Source organism: Serpula lacrymans (assembly GCF_000218685.1).
Source record: "Serpula lacrymans var. lacrymans S7.9 unplaced genomic scaffold SERLAscaffold_12, whole genome shotgun sequence".
NCBI lineage: Eukaryota > Fungi > Basidiomycota > Agaricomycetes > Boletales > Serpulaceae > Serpula > Serpula lacrymans.
The window spans coordinates 825985-840691 of record NW_006763301.1 but is presented as its reverse complement, the minus strand read 5'-3'; the positions used below and the strand labels follow the sequence as shown (position 1 = coordinate 840691).

Below are 14707 nucleotides of genomic sequence, written 5' to 3'. Positions count from 1 at the left end.
GCTCAATGAGTAATTCGTTCCGGTCAACTTCGAGCTTTTATCTAACATGGCTGCACTTGCTGCGTATGTCTTATGTTTATGAAGCCGCTATCAAAGAACTGACCGTTGCTTTTCAGTGTACTACCACAACCGACTTTTGGCCCTGTATCCGACGACGAGGAAGAGATTCAACAAACTCCTTCTCAGTCACTAGTTACTAGAATCTCAATACCTCCTTACGGACAGCGTGTGGGATGGAGGCCAAAGGGTCCTGAGGATTTTGGTGAGCTGAGGATGCATAATTCTTCTTACATCCCTTTTACATTGTGTCAGGCGACGGAGGCGCCTATCCTGAGTGTCATGTTGCTCAATATCCTTTGGAAATGGGCAAGAAGAAGGCGAGTGTGCCTAAGGAAAACCTGTGTGCCAAATCTAACACTTATTCGCATATTATAGACTGCTGCAGGCAATACACTTGCTCTTCAAGTGGATGGCGAAGGCAATGTCCGCTACGATGCCATTGCTCACCAAGGCCAGCGTTCGTCGAAGATAATACAGTCGCAGTTTAAGGACTTGGTACCCCTTTCCCACCGAAAAGATCTTGACGAGTCTGCTCGTGAAATGGAGCGTCCTTCCGAAGACGAGGTCCAGGCTACCGCAGACAAGACTCGCGCAGCCCTTGAAAAACTTGTTAACGGCAAAATTAAGGCAGCCCAGCCAAAAAATGTACCAGACGGTCAAGGGAAAACGTCATATATACGATATACACCTGGGCAGCAAAATGGCGAAGTTGGGCTCAAACAGCGAATCATCAAGATGTCAGAAGTTGTAGAGGATCCACTCGAACCACCACGATTCAAACATAAAAAAATTCCTAGAGGTCCACCTAGTCCTCCACCGCCCGTTCTTCGTAGTCCACCAAGGAAAGCAACCGCCGCTGAACAGAAAGAGTGGATGATACCTCCTTGTATATCGAATTGGAAGAACAATAAGGGTTTCACTATTCCTTTGGATAAGCGTCTTGCAGCCGATGGAAGAGGACTCCAAGATGTGAGTATTAAATCTTTGCCGTTAGCATTTGCTAATCAGGTGTCACATATATTCTTTGTAGGTACATATCAATGATAACTTTGCTAAGTTTTCGGAAGCTTTATTCATAGCAGATCGTCATGCTCGTGAAGAAGTACGGCAACGAGCTCTTATGCAACAGAAACTGGCGCAAAAGGAAAAAGCTTCGAAGGAGGAGAATCTCCGTATGCTCGCACAGCGTGCCCGCGAAGAGCGAAGTGGTATTGCTCCACCCAAACCTACGGCTGAATCTCGTGCGGCTGTAGCATCGGCCTTAGGTGGATACGGTAGCGGCAGCGAGAGCGGTAGTGAAGAGGAAGAGGAGGCAGGAGGCAGTGATGACGAGGAGGCTCGCAAGATCCGAGATGACATGCGTGCAGAGAAGCGACGTGAACGTGAGCGAGAGATGCGTATGTCAAACATGGGTGCAGAACAACGCGCGAAGCAGCTTGCACGACAACAGAATCGTGATATCTCGGAAAAGATTGCTCTCGGTCTCGCCAAGCCAACTATGTCAAAGGAGTCTATGCTTGACTCACGGTTATTCAACCAAGAATCGCTCAGTGGATCGTTCGCAGACGATGAGAGCTACAATTTGTTCGATCGGCCACTATTCCATGGTTCTAGTGCAGCCGCAGCAATTTATAAGGCACGAGGTAATATTACGGAGGGTAACGAGGAGTCGTTTGGAGGTGGCACTGAAGAAGGGATTGGCAAGGCGATGGATAATGATCGGTTTGGACTGGGCCAGGCCAGAGTTGGGTTCGAGGGTGCGAAAGATCAGGAGGTCAGGGAAGGACCCGTGCAGTTCGAAAAGGACACGGGTGATGTCTTTGGTCTTGACAAATTCTTGGATGAAGCCAAGACAGGGAAGAAGAGAGGTCTGGATACTGAAGTGTGAGTCCTCATCTCGCTATGATGATCTGCGCTTCACATTGACATGACAATAATTCTACAGTGGTAGTTCCCGGAAGCGGCAACAACTGGATAAGGCAAGCGAGTTGGAGTGATAGTCTGTATTCATGCTGTATTGTATTTGTGAACATTTTCTAGTGCCATGACGGGTCCACTTATGGTCCCTAGGTTACTCCGTTACTCGCGTGATCTGAAATTTCCCCTGGGACCTGATCATTCAGGTTACACTGAGAACATCATTGCTATATCATTCGAATCAGATGCTTCAATGTGAAGGCTAGAAACACAGCCGACGTAAATCTATCATGAAGAAATGATACTAGTCAATGCCCATGCTCTTTGTTGATAAGTACATCGAAGCGTTCTTAGACAGCCACTAGGGATGATTGTTTCTACTTAATACGGCTTGAGTGGTAACTATGGAAAGCTTCTGTAGAAGCCAACTGACAACATGTAATTTTGGGCTGATTTCTTTCATTTCTAGGTTAACCCGTTGGTACAAAGCGTCCTCGCTATATACGTTGTAGTATGTATGTCGTAGAATATGATTTTGGGAGATGGCCCACTGTCGAGATGCGTTGATGCTGATTATTCGGATAATTATGTGGGACGACGTGGTTGTGGGATAGAACCTAATTAGAGCCATCATTTGTTGTGACCGTTGCCTTCGTGAGCATGTGCCTTGTCTAGTAGTAGCTCGGTTTCCCTCACATTCTTTTCTCTTCTTTCCATCCACCTTTGTCTCTCCTCTCTGGGTTGCTCGTCGTGCTGAGCATTACTGCAAGGGTCTCGTTAAAAAGGCCCATACCCCACGTTCTTTTACATCACATTCAGCTAGCCAGCTGTACCTCCACGGTCGAAACATACAAGCTTTTCGTTTTTTTTTATTCTGATAAGTTATTCATCATGCATTCTCAAATGCGACGCCTGCCTGCTGAGCGGGCGCGTCACGCCAAACGACGTCCTGCTGCTTCGCTAAGTGATCCCTTGGCTTGGGAAAACCCTGGCAGTGATCCTGCCAATCTATTTCCACTTGGGAATTCAGCAGCTAATACCAACAACAACGTCGACGCGGCAGCGCCTGTTCCACCCCTCATACCGCTTCCAACTACATCAGCTCAGACAACGACAAAAGCTACGGTGACTTCAAGTGTAAAACCTGTAACACCGTCCTCGTCTACGTCACCCGCGGTCACTTCCAATACCACAACAGTCGCATCGGAGAAGTCAGTTCTTGCTACTAGCACTACCGCAAAACCTACCACAGCGACATCTACCTCTACCTCTTCTTCCACCTCCTCCACCCCCACCACCACCTCTTCATCCACCCCTGTAGTCACTCCTTCTACTCCTCCCCCTCCGAGTACCAGCCAAGCGGCCCAGACCTCAATGGTCATCGTAGTACCTACTACGAGTCCTACCATTACCGCTAGCCCTAACGATGCTGCTACCAGCGGTGCATCCCAGAAGGGCCTCTCGGGCGGTGCGATCGGCGGCATCGTCGCGCTTGTCGTGCTTGGTGTGCTTGCAATCACCGTGTTCATCGTCCGCAAACGCTATCTTCGCAGACGCCAGCGCCGTCGCAACACTTGGGGTGCAGGTATATTCCCTGACCCCTCCGACTTCGAAAGGGACAGAGATAATTCCTTGTCTTTTAATGAGAAGCCACTTCCTGCCTCTCCCGCGGCTCCACTGTCACCTTTTGACATCCATGGGACATCAGTGTATACTGCTGCTGCTGCGCCACCTCCCATGCAATCGCAGATGGTGCAGCACTCACCAGCTTCCTATACCACATTCCCGCCACCCCCTCCGGCATCGTACAATAATCCTATCATGCCGAATGCATTTGGTACGCCGATCCCTTCCATGTTGACACCTGGTGCAACCGCCATTGTTGGGATGGCACGCGCTGCCGCAGGTGGCTCACCCCAGCCAGCTTCTCCTCCTATGGCACGTATGCCATCTCTCAGCCGCAATGAAACGACTGTCAAGTACTCTTTCATCCCCAGTTTGCCAGATGAATTGTCGATCTCTACCGGCGAAAGGGTGACGGTTTCTGGGCGATACGATGATGGTTGGGCTCTTTGTATCAATGGGAGGGGCGAGCAGGGAATGGTCCCACAGGAATGTCTGGAAGACACGGACAAGGCTCAAGGTCCCATTGACCCGCCGCAGTACCAGGATGTAGGTGATTGGAGAAATGCGAAGCGTAAGAGTAGTTTAGCTCCTGCTGGGGACAGGATGTTCTAAGTCAGTCAGTGAATGATGAGCGGGTGGATGGTGAGCCTTTCTTGATGCGCAGCCGCATTTTTGGTTGTTGATCATGTCGTGTTCAGGCTCCACTATTTATGAAGATACCCAGTCTCGAATCTTTCTTGGTGTTACTCGTGAGATGTGTTACTCCATATTTTCTGTGTGTTCGATGCGTCTTTTCATCGTTGCTGCCGCTACTGTTGCTTGTTACTATGACTTGTTTCAGGGTGGTGGCTAGGTAATGTAAAGATAAAATTTTGTATTTCTTTTCTCCAAGTTTCTATCTTTCGGTTGTGTTTCACTACGGTGGTATTAGAGGTAGTTGACATGGTGTTCGGTCTGTATGTGCAGTCAATTCATTCGATGGAAGGTTTAATATACAGATCAATACCTAAAGCACGTGTAGTGCCTTTGATGATTCCACCAAGTCTGGCGACCGATTTATCCGGATTAGCGTAGCGAAGGATACAGACATTGCCTTGCCTGAATTCTGAATTCACGCTATCAGGATCCTTTATTAAACGCAGAGCGTTCTTCAGAAAACGTGAGGTTGATATGACTGGTTAGCATACTGCTTGCATTGGGCTCATTGGCGTCGTAATAGCCGCGGAAGATGAATTCCAGGCTGCGGTCAAATATTATTTGCCAAGTTCCTTGCAATTGTGACTTATGTAAGGATGGATGACACTTATATGGGCTAGTTTAGTGCCCAAAATAGAGTATTTCGAACAAGTAGTGCTTGTGGCATTGTGGTCCAAAACACAATTGAGGTTGGTCAAAAGACCCTATCTAAATTGTCCGAGTCTGTCCATCACGGACAGCCTGCTTGCCACAGCAACGAAATACGGTATAAGGGTCAACTTTCCCTACTTTGCCTTTTATTCAAACATCGATACCATACCACCCATCTCGTAGTCGACGCTGTGGACTTACTTTCGACATGATTAGCCCAACAGACGAAGGATTCACGGATCAAGACATTGTAGTTCTCTCAGCCCACGGTTTCGGGCAGCTCAGCAGTGCCAGTGGCATATCGGACAGTACACCCTTCACTTTTGGCACCAGCGCAGGTCTAGAAGCCAGTTCAAGCTTTCTTGCTAGTCGCGTTCCTTGCTTGTATGACTATGCGCCAAGGTCAAGGAAAGGAAAAGGTATAAGTCTAGATACCGGAAGAAACAGGCACTTCCAAGGCACATCCGAAAGACAACGTGAAGGTTAGTTATAGTGTTATTCATTTGGCTCACCAGTGCATTGACTGATCTGTTCGCTTCCGTTGACTATACAATGAATATCGCACGCCTTGCTTTTGACGACCTTGGATTTGCTCACACCTCGATAAATCGTACTATAGAGCTTGCATACAAGCTTCTCGCATCTCTGCCACGCTCACGACTTGCTGGAATACAGAGACGTATTGCTCCATTACTACACTTTGATCTCGTCGGTGTGAGTTGATCGTCCTCTAGTAATTGTGATCCAACTCATATATGCTGTTGTCTCAGTCTCTCCCAGCAGAACTATCCCTCAAGATTTTTTCCTATCTTCCATCATTCTCTCTGCTTACCTGTGCACTTGTATGTAGACGGTGGCGCGTCCTTGCTGATGATTCGTCTGTCTGGCGCAGTCTTTGCGAAGAACGTGGATGGGCGTGGCGCTCAGATGCTAGCTCTGCACTCCGTGGCAGTAAACGTGAGGATGGCCTGTCAAGAGGGAGGGTTAGAGGTGAGGAGGGGGATGAGGATGAAGGCATGGGAGATGAAGAAGAAGGCGAAGGCGAAGGGAGCGGTGAGGACGTGAGCGAAGTGCTGGAAGTTCATGGTGCAGATGAGGGGCAAGAGATAGAGATGGATTCAGGTTTCATGTCCATGAATGCCGAAAATATCCCATGCATGGCATGCTGGCTGATCTGACTCCAACGACCACACCAACTCCCTCTCGACCCTCCACCCCATCCACCCCACGCGCACTTCCCTCGTTTATCACGGCTCTCTCGCAATCGAAATCGGCTGGAACTAAAGACCCAGACTTCAAGCTTCTGTACCAGACTCACACACTACTCCATTCTCGGATACGTCGTGGTTTGTATCGTGTGCGGACCCTGCAGGGTGCAGAAGCAGGCGGACACAGCACTGCGATATACTGCCTGTGGCTTTGGACATACCCCAACGTGACCCCCCCGCATCAAGTCCTGTTTACAGGCTCTAAGGATCGTACTGTTCGCGAGTGGGATTTGCGAACAGGTCTAGTTCGTCGTGTACTTGGAGGCATACACGAGTCAAGTGTGCTCAGTCTCTGTGTGGCATCATGCAAGATCACAAACGCAAATGGTAGTCTTGAGGAGACTAGTTTGCTGGTGAGTGCAGGTAGTGATAGGCGCGTTGTTGTATGGGACATTTGCGCAGGAAAACTCGTAAGGGTCATGCAGGATCACGAAGACAGTGTACTCTGTGTGAGGATAGAGGGCGGGAGGCTAGTTACGTGTTCCAAGGGTACGATTTTCAGTATGCTCCTTCTCTCATTACACTCATACTATTGCTTCAGACCGAACAATTCGAACATACGCGTTTCCATCGTTTGTTCCGCAGTTCGTGTTTCGTGGGCACCGTGCGGCAGTGAATACTGTCTCTGTTGTGGGCGATATCATTGTATCTGGATCGGGAGATCGCTCAGTGAGAGTATGGGATGCTAATAAGGGGACTTTGGTTAAGACCTTCGGGGACCACCATGCAAGAGGGTAAGCTCGAGTTATTATATATTCTTGCTCTTGTTACGCTATCATACTTTCATCGTGTTATTGTTATTACACTTCTGTTTCACTCATTTAACAATATTTATTCACTTTTTTATATTGCTCTTCTTATCCGTATCGATGCTTACCTATTCATATAGAATCGCCTCCATCGAATTCAGGCCGCCTTTCCTGCTATCGGGTTCATCCGACAGCCACCTTCGCATGTTCGATATAGCAACGTCGAAAGGCTGGTCGACATGTCCCAAGTTTGATGACCCTGCTCCATCCGACCCTCCGGAAGATGAGGCAAGTCAATGGCCGCAGATACTAGGTGGTCCATCCAACGCACAAAATCAGCACCAACCGGGCCAATACAGTCTTACAACGCCTTGTGAGGCTTGCGGTCACGTCCCTTCTGTGTCTTCGGCCGCGCCTGCCCCAGGAAATAGAAACGAACCCAGGGGGTCGCATTCGAATCTTGTGCGGAGTGTTGCTTTAGGAGACCAGTTCGCGGTTAGTGGAAGTTATGATTCAACTGTCAAGGTTCGTGTGGATTACTAGTTTTAATCACCATACGACTTGAATTAACTCGCTGTATCGTAGGTGTGGGATCGCAAGATGGGTGCATTGGTGGCTGATTTGACTGGAGGGCATACAGGAAGGATATTCAGTATTGGATCTGACTGCACGAAGGTTCGTCGGTATAATTCTTGACGTCAGCATTTCCTCGCTGGCCGAACGATACGCTAATGCGAATTTGTTGTTCCTGTAGATTGTTTCCTGCGGGGGGGATCAGGTGAGTACTGAGCGATCACCGTGTCCTTTCGTGGAAGTTGTGCTGACCAAAATTGTTCACAGAGGATCTGTATATGGGATTTTTCACATGGCATTGATACGTCTTTCATCAAGTTGTAATTTTTGTAGCTTTAGGCAATGCAAAGTAGGTCTCGTGGGTGCATTTAGTGTGGTCTGGATTGCAAATGTAGACTATGCTTCATCAGCATATTCTTCTTCTGGACCGGTTCTGTGGGCTACGGCGGCCAAAGTGTGCTGTAAGAATGCTATTTATATTGATTATGTCCACGCATGACGGCGGGCGGAGCGTCTGTTGATTAACTTCTGTTGCCTTCCTGACTCCAACGAGGTTAACTCGAGGGCAAAGGGGTGGGTCGTTTCTTGGTTCGATGGCACTAGGGCTGACTCTGGCTTGGCCCGTATGACTTCGCAGGAGAAGTGAACCAAACTCACTCCCAGAAAGGTGCCGGTTCGTATTCTCTAAAGGGTGTGATGTCACATGACGTCATATATTGAGTCGGTATAACAGGTTGAACCAAACCGACCTTCTGTTCATTTTAGATCCAACACGCTCCCTCGACCTCGACCTCAACGATGAACTCTCTCCTAGGCCCCCTTGGCCGTTCAGCTGCTCTCCGTCGCGCCCCTCTTGCCTTGCGTCGTCCCTCTCCACCATTATCCTCACTAACATTGAGCACACGACCTACACAAAAGCGCCCAATACCACTTGCTGCGGTCCACGCGCGCTTCGTAGCAAGCTCAGTATCAGGCCGTCCAGGTAGTCAGACCATTGGACATGCTAAACAGAATGTCAAAGAAGAAGTCGGCAATTCTGCAGCTGATTGGGCACGTTCCATCGCTGGTGGTATATTTGCCCTAGACAGCGTGAAACCTTCAAAGGAGTCTTTTGTAAGTACCCATATTACCATGCAGAGAATCTATCGTCATATTTATATTCAACATTAACGTGATATAGTATGCAATCACAAGTGCTGTTGCAACTTCCGTGCCCGCTCCATACCTCGTGATGGGTCTCGCAGGTTCGTGTGATTATATGCGTCGTATAAAGGCTTTGGTCATAATGGTGAATTTTAGGTGGTTTACCATACGTGGCTTCTGCGGGTACCACCGTTTATCTTGCTCACCAAGCTGGCCTGGCGGCTATGGGCACGGTCACTAACATGGACCCCGGTGTTGCTCTCACTATCCTTGACCAAGCCTTGACATTCCAAGTTACGTATGGTGCCGTCATGCTCTCATTCCTTGGTATGTCACCCTACTTGAAGGCCTCGTATTGTTTCCTGATAAACCTTCATCTGTCAGGTGCATTACACTGGGGGATGGAATTTGCAGGACAGGGTGGTCACAAAGGCTACCCACGTCTCTTGCTCGGTGTGACTCCCGCTGTCGTAGCATGGTCTACGATCGCTTTACAGCCCACATCAGCTCTTATATGCCAGTGGATTGGTTTCACTGCGCTGTGGTACGTGGACAACAGAGCGACAAGCGCAGGTTGGAGTAAGTGACTGTATAGGTCTTCCGCCCAGGACAAATGTTGAGCTGATCTTCGTATCCAATGTGTAGCACCAAAGTGGTATTCTCAGTATAGATTCTATCTTTCCATCCTGGTTGGGACATGGTAAGCCGCGCTCGCCCCATATCACTTGACCTGTCACCTGACTGGCTTTGTTCAGCATTATCGGTTCTCTCGCAGGAACTTCATACTGGGGACCTGTGGCGGGCCATGGCCTCCTATCACACGATCTTGAGAGAATTCGCTCCATCCGGAAAGAGTCGCAGCCTGAGCGAGCAGGCTTTATTGGTGGAGACATTGAAGCCGTTGCGGGTGATGAAAAGTCAGACTCATACGTTGTAATCAGGAAGAAAGAGAAGAAGCAGGAGGAGGGTGAGAGTCGGGAACAGTAAATGAATGGATGACAACCTTAATATCCAAAATATGGCTGTAGGATAGTCGACGACGGACATTTGCATTGATTGCGTAGTTGTAAGCTGTTGTACGAGTACTTATTTGTTACCTACTGTATCGTGTATTGCACAAACCAATTGTATAATTATCAAACGATTATGGTGCGATTATTTCCGACGCTATCACAATTAAAACATTCGCTGGCGCACAAACAACCGTATCGCGAGTTGTCCTGCGTACAAGTAGTAAAAAACAATGAATTAGTTTACAGCAATACAGTAACGATCGATCCAGTGTCCGTGGTAAGTTAGTTTTTAAGTTTTACAAGACATTGTTTCCACCTAAGTGACCATTATATCGCTTCGAGACAACCTCATCCCACTGTGCAACAGATTTGGGTTCATCAGAGATGCCAAGGAGCGACCTGAACTTCTTCAAATCTTCGACATATTCCACCTTCTTTCTGAAGTCCTTCCAGCTGTCATTTTCTACAGGAGACTGCTCGACCAGCGCAGGAAGCTTTTCGAAGAGGGCTGTAGACTCCGCAGAATCAACGTTCGCCTCAGTAAAGACCTTCTCCCAGTACTTCCTGAATTCAGCCACAACCGGCAATTCATCGCCGAATGCTTGCTTCCATGCGATCTTCTTCACCGCTAGCTTGGCGTCCTTGACCAGGCTTTCGAAAGCCCCAGCAGCGGTCGGGCTGACTCTCTCTTGCATCGAAGAGCGCAAATGTACGGAAAGCTTGGAACGGGTGGTCGATGATGGATGTACTTGGCGCATGAACAGATCGAGTACTTCGTCTTTCGTTACGTTCTTAAGGAAGGCAGTATCATATTCACCTGATGTTTCATATCAAGAGTTTTTTTTAGTTCAGCTGGAAGGAAGGCAGTCGTAGCAAAGTTTCACTCACGTCTGCAGAAATCCAAATGTCCGGTCTCTATCTGCGCCCAAAATCTGCCGACCTCTTCGTCTAAACTCTTGTCAGTCTCCATCCACGCTTTCCCAAGGCTTGCTTTCTGCTCCTCGAACGTGTCCAGATCCATCTCTTCTATCACGCCCTTCATCTCCTCAAAGAACGTCTCCACGCGCTCTTCCAAGAACTCTGGCTCCTTCTCACTCTGGACGACCACTTGCAGACCGAAATGGGCCGAGCCAGCTAAGAATCGCTCACTGCAGTATACGACGTAGCCCAGCTGTTCTTTCGTCCGCAGGATGTTGAAGGCAGGCTCAGAGAGTATTTGACTGAGGATATCCGCAGTGACGCGTAAACGCCGGTCATTGCGTTTGCCAATGTGAATGTAGTACGTGATAGAGCAGTTGGGTTCGTCGACGTTAGGGTTCAGCTTGGAGATGACATAGTTCGACTCTGTAAATAAACAAAAAGAGTGTAAGCGGAGTTTATGAGCCAGCGCATACGAGGAGACGAACTTTCGAGGGGAATGAGGGCTTTGTTAAACACCGGAGAAGAAAGCGGTCTAGAGTCCAAAATCGCCTCAGTCATCTTTATCAGAGAAATGGCATCCTGCGAAATATCAGAATACGTTCTGTAGGCGTTGAGAGATATAGCACACACTTCTTCACTCATGTTTCCCACTAGCAAAGTTTGGACCTTCACCTCCGAAAGGAGATTGGTGATGTGATCTTGCAGTTCATGGGCCGTTATATCTGAACGAAAGGGATGTTAGTTTTTTTGGCATGCGCATATGAGGTAAATCCTTCTACCTGGTACTTCTCGCAGCGTTTCTTCCAAAGACCAATAAGGCTCTCTCAACGACCAGTTAAGAACAGCACCCGAAACTTGATGAGGTGAACTCAGATAGAAATTCTTGTAATCTAATTGGAGCTGAGAAAGTAAGCAATTACGCGTTAATGAAAGGGTACAGCCAGAATTCAAAGAGACATACCTCATCTTTCATAATTTCCAGTCTTTCCGTATTGACTTTCATGCTCTTTATACTCTTCAGCAAATACTGCGTGAGCATACTCAGTTTGTCGGTGTACCCATTAATGACAAAATAGACTCCGAGCGAGTCTGCGCCAAAGGTAGACGATAACCCAGCGAGTTCAGCGTTATACGTCGACTCTTCAAATGCATCGACGTATATATCGACGAATAATCTGACGAGGATCAATCAAGATGTGTGTGTACGCATACAGTGAATGAACTTACCGCGTCAACACACATGCACGAGGAGACTTGTTTGCCAATGGGCTACGATTAAACCAGGGTCAGATTGTGATGAGAAGAAGAATAAAAACACTCATCACCTGCGAATCTCTATTGTTGCATGTGACTTTGGCAGCCAGAACTGATCGTCCGTCTTGTACCAGAGAGAGGAAATGGAGGTCTCATGAACTAGACGAGGCCTTTTCTGTGGCTGCATATTGAAAGTTAGTGGGTGTAAGATATACATGGAGGGCGCACGAACCGAGGGCATATCTGTCTTAGTGACAGCAAGATCTTTGGGAATATAAGGATTTGGTTCAGGGAGATGCAGCTCTTCTATGTCGTTCGTCTTTTTCGTCTGCTCGTATTACTGAATGAACGACTTGCAAATAACCAAAATCTATATCACCCTTACCTGATCAATAAAATATTTCTCCCATTTCTCAACGCAATACTCGGCTCCAAACCATGGCTCCTTTTCCCATTGAACTCCTACTCGGCCGGACTTCTCGTGGTCTTCTTTACGAGCCATGAGCATCACTCTTGCCTTGTCGAGGGTAAAGCCACTCAGTAGATCTTTGATGACATTCTCTTCATATTCTGGGTCTTCCCAATCCCATGTCGTCTGCGGAGCAGTCAAAGTGAGTTCAGGGGGTGCAGGCCAAGATAGATGTCGGGAGATCCAGATGGCATAGCTGTCTTGAGGAACTCTGTCCGCGAAATCAAAGAGCATCCGAGTTATCTTGCTCACTTCACTCTGATGGAATGAAGAGATGGAGGATTCCTTGAGGAGAGAGATGAACTTGAAAACATATTTGAGCACCGAAAGGTAACACGCTATATCAAAGCCATCATGAGTTTCTCATCATCGATGACTGATATGAAACATTAGTCTCACCAAATCCATCCTCGGTGAGCATGATGGTGATGGAAAAGAAGTCAAATCCTTTGGACCCAGATAGTCCAGAGTCCAAAGTGGTGATCCAACCCTTCTTCTTCAGATAAGAACATAGGGACCCAGGACCTTCGTGTCCGATGAAATGGGACAGCAAGTCTGCGTGTTTATATCGCCAGTCAGGAGGCTGATATTTCAAAGGGAATGTCACTTGGATAGCATGTATGGCTGCAAGGCTTTGCACATGTATGAGTGTCTGTAAAATGTTGTAAGTGCTTGGTTTCAACCTAGATCGAGCTCGAGCCATAGCTCACCCCTAGCTCATCGGGTCCGTACGGGTGTTCATTGGTCAAAGGAAATGGATGTTTTTTGCGATTTTGAATAGGTGAAAATAATGTCGATACCATGTCCGATAGTTCATCCAACGAGTCTAAGTGTTAGATATGAGGTGGGCTACTGTGCGAGATGGAGACAGGAAAAATAGACCTACCTTTGCCTATCACACACAACTTCATTCTTCCAGCACAATATTGTTCTTCCCACCATTCAACCAAACGACGACGCAGTTCGGGGCCGGAAGGGCCACCTTCAGCATCTACAGTATCGTCATCAGATGCACTTGGCGATTCTTCGTTCGGGGGAGTGGCAGTAGGAGTAGGGGCATTTAATGTATCTTTCCCATTCATTGACACGCCATTGCAGCCATTGGAATCATGATCAGATGCATGAAATGCATGACCGTTCGGCGTAATCCCACCATCAGATAACTGGAGCAGACTCTGTTTATTTCCACAGCCAAACTTCTTGTACGGATGACCCTCCTTGCAAAGTCTCTTGTCCACCTCTGCTAAGCGCACAGAATCGTTTGGTATGTTTTGCTTGAATTCGGAATCTACTGCATTGACTTCACGGAATGTGCACGAAGAGGAGAAGAGGGGCGAATGGAAAAATGCGGCAAAACGCGTCAGAGCAGGGTGGAGAGCGGGAGCCGCGACGTCGAAGTAGTAGTTTGTAGAAGAGAAAGTTGTGTAAGCGTTGGAAGAACCGTTATTCTTGGAAAGAAACTACTTTTATTCGTCAGAACCATTGCGTTTTGGAAAGAGAGACGACTTCTAGAGCCTTTACCTCGGCATAATCATTCTCACGAGGGAACTGTTCTGTACCCTGAATGGAAAACAGAACATAGATCAGAGTTTGTATGAATCTGGCTATTGGGTGGTATACATACCATAAACATCAAATGTTCGCAGAAATGTGCTAAACCCGGCAGATCGTCCTTAAAAGAACCAATCAGACTCTTCCACTCTTGTATAAAGTGGCTTCCTCCACCACATGAGACCGTCACTCACTGGATCCAAGTAGAATCCTACAGACACGTCCATGGACGCTGCAGCCTTGTCAGTGCCCTCGTCATGTACCACCATTGCATGTACGCCATTCTCAAGACGTATGATTCTATAGTCTTTATCGTCCTTTGACGCTTTCTCTATGGGCTTTGTAAATATAGAATACGGGGGTATCGAGTCGTGAGTGGGTATTTGTTTCCAGTCTTCATTGTAGTCCTGGGTATGAGTGTCCGAGTCCATGCCAGTGATAGGCTCGCCAGTTTTCGCCTCTGACGTCTTTATAGGACTCTTGGGCGATGATGCGATGGCAATACATGGCATAGACATGAATAGGAATGGAGACTGATGCGGCTCCACGATCCAAAGGAGAAGAACACGCGTGGAAGGGAAGGCTCACGATATCAGAAATCCGTTGGGCGTCTTTCTCTACAAGCGCTCAGTACATACAGAGCTCCATGACTTCCTTAATATACAATTCGCCGGGGTTTTCATGTCACAAACATAAGTACAGCCGCTGCTCAGCGCTCAGCGCTCAACGACCAACAAAAATATAGTATCAGTTCAAGCACCCCCGCCCACCGAAGGAGACCGTAATATTTATATTATATGTCGGCGTTTTGTCATG

The 14707-nt window shown here is 47.8% G+C and overlaps 7 protein-coding genes across 7 annotated transcripts; 6 read left to right on the top strand and 1 right to left on the bottom strand.

Moving 5' to 3' along the window:
- Positions 1–21: 21 nt before the first annotated feature.
- SERLADRAFT_476060 (uncharacterized protein) lies at positions 22–2139 on the top strand (the record flags this gene model as incomplete). The annotated part of the gene is made up of 6 exons (XM_007322084.1): positions 22–63; positions 117–262; positions 313–377; positions 436–1029; positions 1091–1944; positions 2006–2139. The coding sequence occupies 6 exons, from the start codon at positions 47–49 to the stop codon at positions 2055–2057; spliced, it is 1728 nt and encodes a 575-aa protein (XP_007322146.1).
- Positions 2140–2868: 729 nt separating this feature from the next.
- SERLADRAFT_398649 (uncharacterized protein) lies at positions 2869–3110 on the top strand (the record flags this gene model as incomplete). Its single annotated transcript, XM_007322083.1, has 1 exon — positions 2869–3110. A coding segment is annotated over one exon (242 nt), but the record flags the coding sequence as incomplete, so codon positions are not given.
- A 750-nt stretch (positions 3111–3860) lies between these two features.
- On the top strand, positions 3861–4627 carry SERLADRAFT_398647 (uncharacterized protein; the record flags this gene model as incomplete). The annotated part of the gene is made up of 2 exons (XM_007322082.1): positions 3861–4245; positions 4302–4627. The coding sequence occupies one exon, from the start codon at positions 3913–3915 to the stop codon at positions 4213–4215; it is 303 nt and encodes a 100-aa protein (XP_007322144.1).
- A 1290-nt stretch (positions 4628–5917) lies between these two features.
- SERLADRAFT_476052 (uncharacterized protein) lies at positions 5918–6418 on the top strand (the record flags this gene model as incomplete). The annotated part of the gene is made up of 1 exon (XM_007322081.1): positions 5918–6418. A coding segment is annotated over one exon (315 nt), but the record flags the coding sequence as incomplete, so codon positions are not given.
- SERLADRAFT_476051 (uncharacterized protein) lies at positions 6405–7964 on the top strand (the record flags this gene model as incomplete). The annotated part of the gene is made up of 6 exons (XM_007322080.1): positions 6405–6707; positions 6760–6952; positions 7108–7492; positions 7553–7642; positions 7722–7745; positions 7808–7964. The coding sequence occupies 6 exons, from the start codon at positions 6638–6640 to the stop codon at positions 7862–7864; spliced, it is 819 nt and encodes a 272-aa protein (XP_007322142.1).
- Positions 7965–8304: 340 nt separating this feature from the next.
- SERLADRAFT_476047 (uncharacterized protein) lies at positions 8305–9828 on the top strand (the record flags this gene model as incomplete). The annotated part of the gene is made up of 6 exons (XM_007322079.1): positions 8305–8653; positions 8721–8784; positions 8840–9010; positions 9068–9262; positions 9329–9383; positions 9439–9828. The coding sequence occupies 6 exons, from the start codon at positions 8339–8341 to the stop codon at positions 9668–9670; spliced, it is 1032 nt and encodes a 343-aa protein (XP_007322141.1).
- An 89-nt stretch (positions 9829–9917) lies between these two features.
- On the bottom strand, positions 9918–14322 carry SERLADRAFT_363280 (uncharacterized protein; the record flags this gene model as incomplete). Its single annotated transcript, XM_007322078.1, has 17 exons — positions 9918–10513; positions 10585–11040; positions 11103–11196; positions 11248–11339; positions 11397–11517; positions 11579–11792; positions 11845–11886; positions 11943–12052; positions 12104–12199; positions 12257–12678; positions 12740–12992; positions 13051–13166; positions 13227–13331; positions 13494–13800; positions 13862–13900; positions 13965–14012; positions 14086–14322. The coding sequence occupies 17 exons, from the start codon at positions 14320–14322 to the stop codon at positions 9993–9995; spliced, it is 3273 nt and encodes a 1090-aa protein (XP_007322140.1).
- Positions 14323–14707: the final 385 nt, after the last annotated feature.